Source organism: Prunus dulcis, chromosome 8, assembly GCF_902201215.1.
Source record: "Prunus dulcis chromosome 8, ALMONDv2, whole genome shotgun sequence".
In the NCBI taxonomy this organism is placed as follows: domain Eukaryota; kingdom Viridiplantae; phylum Streptophyta; class Magnoliopsida; order Rosales; family Rosaceae; genus Prunus; species Prunus dulcis.
In genome coordinates this window covers 9045899-9056356 of record NC_047657.1, presented here as the reverse complement: position 1 = coordinate 9056356, position 10458 = coordinate 9045899, and the positions used below count along the sequence as shown (strand labels likewise).

General features: G+C 37.0%; 3 protein-coding genes and 1 pseudogene across 3 annotated transcripts; 2 read left to right on the top strand and 2 right to left on the bottom strand.

The window, feature by feature from the left end:
• Positions 1-162: 162 nt before the first annotated feature.
• Positions 163-598, bottom strand: LOC117637929 (auxin-responsive protein SAUR21-like). Its single transcript, XM_034372982.1, has one exon. It carries the CDS (start codon positions 516-518, stop codon positions 213-215), a length of 306 nt encoding a protein of 101 aa, XP_034228873.1. The 5' UTR covers positions 519-598; the 3' UTR covers positions 163-212.
• Positions 599-2247: 1649 nt separating this feature from the next.
• LOC117638419 (indole-3-acetic acid-induced protein ARG7-like) lies at positions 2248-2550 on the top strand. Its single transcript, XM_034373550.1, has one exon. It carries the CDS (start codon positions 2248-2250, stop codon positions 2548-2550), a length of 303 nt encoding a protein of 100 aa, XP_034229441.1.
• A 1899-nt stretch (positions 2551-4449) lies between these two features.
• On the bottom strand, positions 4450-4856 carry LOC117637930 (annotated as a pseudogene).
• Positions 4857-7725: 2869 nt separating this feature from the next.
• LOC117637932 (auxin-induced protein 15A-like) lies at positions 7726-8727 on the top strand. The gene has a single exon (XM_034372984.1). It carries the CDS (start codon positions 7957-7959, stop codon positions 8257-8259), a length of 303 nt encoding a protein of 100 aa, XP_034228875.1. The 5' UTR covers positions 7726-7956; the 3' UTR covers positions 8260-8727.
• The last annotated feature ends 1731 nt before the right edge of the window (positions 8728-10458 follow it).

Below are 10458 nucleotides of genomic sequence, written 5' to 3'. Positions count from 1 at the left end.
AAAAAAAAAAAAAAGTGACAGGAAAAGAAAGAAAGCAAGGTAATGGACTGAAATCATATCAGAATCCAAAGAGAAACAATATCTTTAATGTTGCTCTTTCTGTAATCGATAACAAATGTAAAGATTGTCTACAATTTCTATTTACAACTTCCTCAACTGGTCATATAAGTCTTCACAAAATTGTCTCTGATAATTTATATTTTAATCACAAATCACAGGTCCCTAAACCGAGAAGTGAGATTAATGAAGATTTCTTCTCTGCAAGGGATTGTGAGTCCACCCATTGGATGGTCAAATCCAAATTCTTCCTCTGCCTTACTTAGCAACTCTTGAAATGAAGGCTGACTCAAGAATGAAATCGGAACCATGTATCGCTTTTTTTCGCTTTCTCCAACATACACAGCCAAGAAGCCTTTTGGAACACCCACTGAAGATGTTGAAGCTGCTCCGTTTGCAAGAAAACGTCCTCGTCGGAGAATCTGCTTAGCATGCATAATACTAGGCAATCGGATAGCCATGTCTAAAAGTCTGTATTAACACTGTTGAAAGAGCTTGAAGTTGAAAATTAACTCGAAGAAAAGATTTAGTAAAGATGATGATGAAGAGTTGATTTGTTTATGGGATAGTGTGGAAGTGTCTGTCTATATATATAGATGAAATTTGAAGTGGTGGATACGAAAATATTCGGAATGTGGAAAGAAATGGATGGAAGAAAATATGGTTGGGTTGGCAAGTGACATAAGAATTTGTAGGATCACATGGCTTTGTCTTCCATCCCAATCTGAAGTTGTTAGCTGTTAAGTCTGTATATTTGTTGGAGAACCTTATGCCCCCAACCATTTTTATGACAACCTACACGCATAGAACCCCAAACTTGGAATTTTGGAGATGTGTGGATAGAAAAGCTGCTTGTTCCTTTGAATACAGTTTTAGGTCAGGCTACAGACATTTGTGGCTATAATTTATTGAGAAAAAAAAATTAGCACTCTTTAGACATTTATGTCTACAAATCTTGTTAAAATACGGTACTTAGAATTTTAGAAATGTACGCAATACCTACTGCACGTTCAATATATATCAACTTTTCAAAAATAAGATCTCACCTGGTTCATGCTCATTTTTTCACCTAAATTATTATTCTTTTGCAATGCTCTTTAAATATCCTGCAGAACTAACTTCTTGTCAGTTATTTTGTATGTTATCTGGTAAGTTTGATTAATTACAAGCACATGTCGGAATAACATTTGATTACTACAATGTTAGAGGTGGGGAAACATTTGACCAAATGGCAAAATAAATTTGTAGATTAATTACAGGTACTACTTGCTTGTTAACAGATATCTTCAGTTGCCATAAGGAAAGAGGAGAAGAAATTGTCAACACAGCTTCTCCCTTGGCTCTAGAATTTCTAGATTTCTCTAGTAGGTGATTTTAGGGTTTTAGCCGAACGTGCCTAAAACAAAAATGTCAATGGTTTTACTCAACCAAGAGTTCAATTAATAAATCAAAACTGATGGTCAAATAAATGATCTGAGGGGTTTTCTGGCTACAATTCAGATAGACCAAACAAAATGAGATGCTTCATGTTAACGCAGCTTTCCTTTCCTTGCCAACACGGAAGTCAACTTCATAATCTCCTCCTAGCAATTAGCCTTTCCAGGTGTAAATCGGATTGTATTCATGTCTATAGTATTTCCTACCTTAAGTAGATATCCTGTACTAGTATAAATAGGGACTTTGTGTAATCTGTTAAATACAAGGAAATATATTTTCTACACTTCATTTTCTTGTTGAGAGTTTTGAGACTCAAGGTCATAGCTGAAATGACAAAGGCACATGGTAGGATGGCTTGGTGCTGCCAATCAGGCTATATACTAAATAGCATCTCTTCTTATTCAGGCCCCATGTTAAAGTTTTCATAGAACCACACATTCTTGTTTGTACAGCATTTAAAAAAAGAAAAAAAATCTAACTATGACACAAGTTGGTTCCTTATCAAGCATGCATAATTTTATTGGATTGTTAATTCACATTTGGCTGTTCCCTCTTATCTAGCAAGGTAGGGAATGCTGTTTCTAAACAAGGATATAATTTCTGCATACCCTTTCGACTATATATATACACACATGATCAGGCTTATCATCGGCAATTCAAGTCTTTACCTTCCTAAGAATCAAGGCTTTATCTGTTTTCCTAGTCCTTTAAATTCTGTTTCTTATTCTTCATCCTCTTGAGAATATAAAAGTCATGGGTTTCCGGTTGCCTGGAATTGTTCACGCCAAGAGAAGTCTCATTCGATCTCTATCTAGTTCAAGCCGGACAGCTGAATCAAAGACCTTGGATATCCCAAAAGGCTATTTTGCAGTCTATGTTGGAAAGAGCCAGAAGAAGCGGTTTGTGATTCCAGTATCATATTTGAATGAAACTTTTTTTCTAGATTTGCTGAGTCAAGCTGAAGAAGAATTTGGATATGATCATCCCATGGGTGGTATCACAATCCCCTGCAGTGAAGACACTTTCCTTCATCTCACTTCCTGCTTAAGTGTGTGAATGTAAGCGAATGGATCGAAACCATCGAAACCATCCTCATTGAAGAACTCACTGAGTCAAGATGAAGAAGAAAATTTGGATATGATCATATCAAAAGCATCCTCATTTCAGAACTCATCACTGAGTTGGGATGAAGAAGAGGCCACAGTTGATCATTCATTGAATCGACTCAAACCTTCTGCAATCCTAAAGCTGCTTGGATATGAGCAGAAACATAGAAATTTTGAAGCATACAAATGATGATATCAGGTTTTGAACTTAAAGGCAGTCAAATTCTCTGTCTTTTAACCCTATGTAATCTTCTTGGTTGCTCTCCAGTTAAATCCTTATCCATCCTTGTCTTATACTTTAATTACTTTGTTATCTTCTTGTAGCTCTGTTATATATTGAATCACCAAATGGCAGCAGATTTGCACAAGAATTGAAGTATATAATTCGTTTGTTTTATAAATAGTGGCTCAGAACAATTTCTTCTGGGTATTTCCCTATAAGATATCTGCAGATACAGTCATATTTATGACTTTTAAGCCTGTTTATATGTGTCTTCGGTTCACATTTTTTTCATTTATGGAGTACATTCTTGTAACTCAAAAGTTGCGACACAAAAATTTCTTTCATGAGTCTTTCATTAACTTCTTAAATATACGTAGTGATGATGCCTTTCCATGCCCCTGTGGCCTTTGAGATAGCAGTGGAAAATTTTGATTTCGAACTCCAGATAGAGGAAAATCAATATATCTTGCCAAGCACATATTGATGGTAGGACAAGTTGGAAGAGCAATTCCTACTTCTTACACAGATGAGACTGGTTGCAGAACAAATAAAAATCTCTTAAAATAATGTTTTTTTGTTTTGTTTTTTTTTCATCAATAATAGATAGATTGATTAAAGTCTAATGGGAACATTAGTATCAGAAGCTAAAATATTAAACAACCAGTCCGGCATCCCTATTCCAGTGATAGGAACTGTTGCGTCGAGTAACATAAGCTGCAACTGCATGTGCAGCATTGTTGCACCCTCGGCGCGAACTTGAACACTATATTAGTCAGTTGAGAGCTGAGGCAATTGATATCATGGATGACACCCTCCACTGAAGCATCTGTGATCTCACCAGTTTGGAGCATGTCAATTAACACCTTTGAGTTAGACTCCACATCCACCCGAATGTACCCATTTCAACACAACTTAAAACATTGCTCCTTCCACTGCCTCTCTGCCTCTGTCACAGGACTTGAGATGCATGGAAAGCCGCCCACACCACCTGCAGCAATAAACAAGCCCACAGATGATCTAGCCACCCATCCATAGCCACCCTGAGACATGGTCGCCAACCAAGCGCCATCACAATTCACTTTAATGAATCGATGCACCATCTCCCGTCACCGAAATCTCATGCAGCAAAACGGAAGACAACCATTTTGCTTCCATGTATTCTCTCCATTGGCTTAGTTTTCATAAAAATCCAGTTACTTGATATGCAGGCCTAGTTTGTTTAGGCAAGACAAAATGGAAATAATTTATAATATGCTGGCCCCCTAGTTTACCAGGCTTTTGTTAGCTTAATACATCAATTTGCTGGACAAACCCTTTTGAAGAGTACACATAAGTCTGCCATTTTGTGTAATTTTAACTTTGAAGGGGGTTAATACAAACAAACGTTACTCTCTCTGTTCTATTTTACCCCTTCATATTGCTTAAGTTTTCTTCATATGGTGTCATAAACAATCAAAAAAATAAAATGGATGGTAAAAAAAGTGGCAGAAAAGAAAGTTACCAAGGTAATGGACTGTAAATCATTTCAGAATTGAAAGAGAGAAATTTTTCATTCGATGTTGCTAATTCTAGAATCGATCATCATGTACAGCCAACTATTTCCATTTGCAACTTTCTCAACTAGTCAAAAAAATTGGATCCCTTTCTTCTTATGCTAAAAAGCATAGATGCAAGAGAATGTATAAGTCTTTACAATTTGTTCAGATAATTTATATGTGAACCATGAATCACAAGCCATACAACCGAGAAGTGAGATCAACGAAGATTTCTTCTCTGCAAGGAATTGTGAGTCCACCCATTGGATGGTCAAATCCAAATTCTTCCTCTGCCTTACTTAACAACTCTTGAAATGAAGGCTGACTCAATAATGAAATTGGAACCATGTATCTCTTTTTTTCATTCTCTCCAACATACACTGCGAAGAAGCCTTTTGGAACACCTACTAAAGATGTTGAAGCTGCTCAGTTAGCAAACAAACTCCCCCGGCAGAGGATCTGCTTTGCTTGCATAATACTAGGCAATCTGATAGCCATGTTTAAAAGTCTAAGTTATCACTTGAGAATAGATGAAAAGGTCTATAGGAAAATACTGAATGTGGAGACAACTGTGTGGAAGCAAATAGGTTGGGGTTGGCAAGTGACATAAGCATTTGAAAGATCACATGCTTCTGTCTTCCAAGTTCCATCTCAATCTCAACAACTTGGTAGCTATATATTGTTTGAATCTGTATATTTGTTGGCGAACATTATGCCCCCAACCATTTCTATGACAACCTACAAACATGGATGCCCACTTGAAGTTTTAGAGATTTGTGGATACGAAAAGATACTTGTTGATTTGTGGACGGGATTCAAATAAATATGTTTATAGTTTCTTGACAGCAACAAATTAGCACTCTCGAGACAACATTAATCTTGATACAACATGCTTTTTAGATATGTACTCATTACCTACTGCGTGCTAAAAAAGTAACAATTCTTCAACCAAATGAAAGACTTCTCTTGCTTGTTGAGTCTGAAGATCATAGATGAAAGGACAAAGCCACATGCTAGGGTGATTTGGTGCTCCCAACCAACCAAACTATAGAGCATCCCAGGGTCCATGTAAATTCTCATAGCACCACAAATTCTTGTCTTTTGAAGCAGCATTTATAAAAAGATGAAAAAGAAAGAGACTACTAATTTATCGCACAAGCTAACAAGTTTTTGTTGTAGGGCATACCATATGCGGTACTATTAAGTTATTAACCAGAGGAGCATCCAACTCAATGAATTCATTTTTCAAGAACATGGTGGTCCCTTTTGTTGTCTGTTAACCAGAGGAGCTAGCTAGGTAGCGAATCCTGTTTCTACACAACGATAGATTTTGATCATTTTCATGAGATATCTCTTGCGGAAGGGTTACATGAGCACGAAAACAAACCCATGTGATTTGGTACAAGCTAGTGGCCCTCATTGCTTCTCCTCTCAGTGCCCCTTCAGTACCAATCATTTCATGTACCTGATGATTTTCTGCATACCTTTCATCTATATATATACAATGCTTGGGTTCATCATGAGCAACTCAAGTCTTATCCTTCCCACGCACCAAAGCTCTCTCTGTTTTTTCCAAGTCCTTGCCAATCTTTTTCTTGTTGTTTTGTCCTCTTGAGAATACTAAATCATGGGTTTCCGGTTGCCTGGAATTGTTAACGCCAAGAGAAGTCTCATTCGATCTCTATCTAGTTCAAGTCAGACGGCTGATTCAAAGACCTTAGATATCCCAAAAGGCTATTTTGCAGTCTATGTTGGGGAGAGCCAAAAGAAGCGGTTTTTGATTCCAATATCTTATTTGAATGAGCCTTTGTTCCTGGATTTGCTGAGTCAAGCTGAAGAAGAATTTGGATATGATCATCCCATGGGTGGTATCACAATCCCCTGCAGTGAAGACACCTTCCTTCATCTCACTTCCCGCTTAAGTGTATGAGTGAACACTAAAGAAAAGAAACTATGATCCAAATTCATTCATGTATAAGCATCCTCATTTCAGAACTCCACAGAGTCGACTTACATCTTGTGCTGAGAGGAAGCAATCTGTAAGCCTGAAGCTGCTTGTGATCTGAGCATAAAGTTAAAAAGTTCATGAATCCGACAAACGAAGATACTATGGACGTTGAAAAACTTTAGTCCAAAATCATGATCGAAATTGTGAACTATTGTTCTTGAGAGTACATACGGAACTTAAAGACGTGCATTGTAGTATAAAAGATCTTGGGCCTCTCCACATTTGGGTTGGATGCTATGATCTTCTCATGTGTAACCTTTGTACTCTCCAGGAAAATATATTGGAATGCAAATTTAAATCCTGATCCACTTTCTTGTCTTATTTTTCATTATACTTGTAGCTCTGTCATAAAATAAAATCATCAATGACAGCATATTTTTCAGAAAATGAAAGTATAATGGTTTACTTTGTACTTCCTTTATCCATGGGGCCAAAATGACTGTATCTGATAATTTAATAATATATTAAGCACAGTATGCTTAACATCTCTCAATGGACTGAAAGAATAATAAGGAGGAGAGTCATCATGAGTTAATATAGAGAGACACTGAGCCGAACAACTAAGTTTCTTTCATTAAAAAAATGGCACAATATATATGCACGACTTTCCCTATGCTAGAGAGTGCAAGCCAAGTTTACATGGCTTCTTCAGTTGTTGCCATAAGCAAAGGCAAGAAGAGATTATCAACCTAGCTTCTTCTTCTCTCTAGAATTTTCTAGATTTCTCTAGTAGGCTTTTCGCCAAACTTACCTAAAACAAGACTGGCAATGGTTTTGTTAAACCAAGAGTTGTAATGGAAAATGGTTTTTTTAAAATTGAGTTTAGACCGAGTAGCTTAAGTTCAATTTATTAACTTCAGTTTTCTTGATCAAGTAATGTCAACTATTTAAATCAATAGTGTTTTCTGGTTAAGTCCAGATTGGCCTAACAAAATGAAATAAATAACTCCTTTGTTTGCTGAGACTGAAGATCAGAGACGAAACTACAAAGCCACATGTAGGGTGCCGTGCTGCTCCCAAGCAAGCTATTTAGCACCACACAACACAATTGTATCAGTGTTGGGTAGGACCACAACATATGCAGTGTTGTTGGTCTTTTGATGAAGTGAGAGGGCAATTCATTAGCAGACCTATTCAAGAAACTTTGTAGTTTAATAGTCCAATTATGTGGTCAGTTGAATTAGTGTGAACAAAGAGAAGTGCATGTCTCAAGCATAAATGCCACTTACCTAACAGACATAATTCTTTTGGATTGAATCACCTCTGGTGGTCCTTTTGTTGTCTGTTACCTAGAGGAGGTAGGGAAGAGTTCCGTGAGAAATCTTTCGAGGATGTGTTGCGTGAGAAGGACGACAAGCCCATGTGATTTCTCACAATCAAGTGTCCCTCATTGGAGCCAATCTCAGACCAATCATTTCATGTAGCTGTTGATTTTCTGGATACCCTTGATCTATATATACACATGACTAAGTTCATCATGAGCAACTCAAGTCTTCACCTTCTCAAGCATCAAAGCTTTCTCTGCTATCCAAATCCAGGTCCTTCGAATTCTTTCTCTTCTTCTTCTATCCTTCGAGAATATATAAGACCATGGGTTTCCGGTTGCCTGCAATTGTTAACGCAAAGAGAAGTCTCATTCGATCTTTATCTATTTCAAGCCAGACAGCAGATTCAAAGACCTTAGATATCCCAAAAGGCTACTTTGCAGTCTATGTTGGGGAGAACCAGAAGAAGCGGTTTGTGATTCCGATATCATATTTGAATGAGCCTTTATTCCTGGATTTGCTGAGTCAAGCTGAAGAAGAATTCGGATATGATCATCCCATGGGAGGTATCACAATTCCCTGCAGTGAAAACACCTTCCTTGATCTCACTTCCCGCTTAAGTGTGTGAGTGTACACGAATCGGTCATCCAATCCATCCGAACCATCCTCATTTCAGAGCTCACTGAGCAAAGATGAAAGAATTTGGATATGATCATATCCAAAGCATCCTCATTTCAGAACTCACTGAGTTGGGATGAAGAAGAGGCTACCACTGCTCATCCATGGAATCAACTCACATCTTGTGGTGAAAGCAAACCTTCTCAAGTCCTGAAGCTGCTTCTAGGCTGAGCAGAAACATAGAAATTTATGAAGCAGACAAGTGATGATATCATGAATTCCCTAGAACCATTGGTCCAAATATCATCCCCCCACCCAAGGGCAGTCAAATTCTGTCTTTTAAACCTATGTAAACGTCTTTGTTGTTCTCCAGGAGCAATGTTCTCCAGGGAAATATCATGCCCATTTCAGTGGCATTTTTAATGCTTGATTGATCCTAAGTTATCAAATTTTGATGAAACACATTCTTGCAAATCAACTCCTGACACAAATATTTGTTTCATGACAATATGCTATGACCTTAATTTTCTCTTGCCAAAGTCTATTTGCATAATTCCAGCTTGCATAAACTAGATTTTTAAAAACCCTTAGAAAAATAAATTATCTGAGGGAAAAAAAACCTCAATGTATTATTGATAGGTGCATGACAAGATTTTTTTATTTTTGACAAACTACAAAATATTTACATACCGTTATAAAGATATATTAGAGTCAGCAACTTGTCTAGCTTCATGTCCTAGCAAGGACTTCAGATTTAAAACTAAAACACAATCCAACAGATATGAAGTCTCAATCATTGCCAAATTCTTGATGATGTGGAAGACATAACCATGTGATCCTTCATATGCATATGTCTCCCCATTCATCCCCACCACACCATATAGCCTCTACACCACCACATACTGCAGATTTCATGGATTTTCCAATCTAGCATTCATCTCCATATAAATGTTGATTGGACCTGAATTTATAGTGGCCCGATGAATGGCCCGTTGCGGTAAATGGGTTTCTGGAAAAATAAATTAGAAGCCCAATAGCATTCATAGTCCAGCAAGGAAGATCATAATCAAGTAGAAGGCAGTGACTCCTTTTTACTTTATATATTTTGGAGCAGGATCTGTCTTCTACATCAATTTGTACTGGTGCTTCCTTACATCTTCGCTAGATTTCTCTAACTTCATTTCCATTTTATTCAGTACTTTCATTCACAAAGAATTCAAGTCTTATTACTTGTTAGTCAAGAAAAGAACTTATACCAAATTACCTCCCACTTGATTTACGGTGGCTTGGTTAGAAGTTAGATTTCTTGGTCCACAAGCAGTCTCAAATTCACTCATCATCTTTACAGTGCTAGTGACACCCTAGGGCCATTCAGTGTAAGATCAACTAGATAGCTAAATCAAGTTCTCACATTGTCCAGTAGAAAAATCTTCTCAGCAATCCCACAATTATAAGTATTGACAAAAATTATCAAATTTCATTATTGTTCTATGAACCATTGTGTATATTTTCTATTTTATCTGCCTTTAATTTTATTTTTTAAATCTTAAAGTCCATAAAAACTCAAAAATTCTAAAACTAGCAATGATTGAAAAATTAATAAAGTGAATGAGGAATTATTCACTGGTTTGAGAAACTATATTTCATATCTAACATACCTGTAACTTTCGTTTTAAGTTTGATTATGCAATTGAATTATTTAGTGGCGCAAAAACTGGTACTAATATCCGCAAAATCCAAAATCCAACTTTGGAAAACAAAAAACATCACTTCCCTTCACCAACCTATCAAGGTTTTGGATTCTTTTTTGTTTATAGGTGTCAGATGTAACCGGCCGGTTTCTCTTTATCTCTCTCATCGTGTTCATCACGTGAACTGATAAAAGAAATGGTTTAATAGGTACATCAAGAATTTATTTTACGACGTGTGGGAAGCATGCAAGAATACCAACCCAATTTTCCTTATCGCTTCCTCATGAAAATTGTCAAAACATGTGGTGAAACAACTACGATGGCACACAGATTCCTCACCATATGGAAACCATGGGCACTATAGGTTATTTTTTGAACTTATGTACCCTTGGCTTCCCTATAAATAATGGGCTCTAAATCTTGAGAGCATAATACACTCTTAGAATTGGCTGACTTGAAATGGGAGATAGGCCTCCCAGAGGCCAATGGAGATGTGTGGCTGGGAAGGATTCTCATAT

Bases quoted from the DNA above. Each gene is read 5' to 3' on its own strand.
- LOC117637929 (XM_034372982.1), bottom strand. From the start codon at position 518: ATGGCTATCCGATTGCCTAGTATTATGCATGCTAAGCAGATTCTCCGA.
- LOC117638419 (XM_034373550.1), top strand. From the start codon at position 2,248: ATGGGTTTCCGGTTGCCTGGAATTGTTCACGCCAAGAGAAGTCTCATT.
- LOC117637932 (XM_034372984.1), top strand. From the start codon at position 7,957: ATGGGTTTCCGGTTGCCTGCAATTGTTAACGCAAAGAGAAGTCTCATT.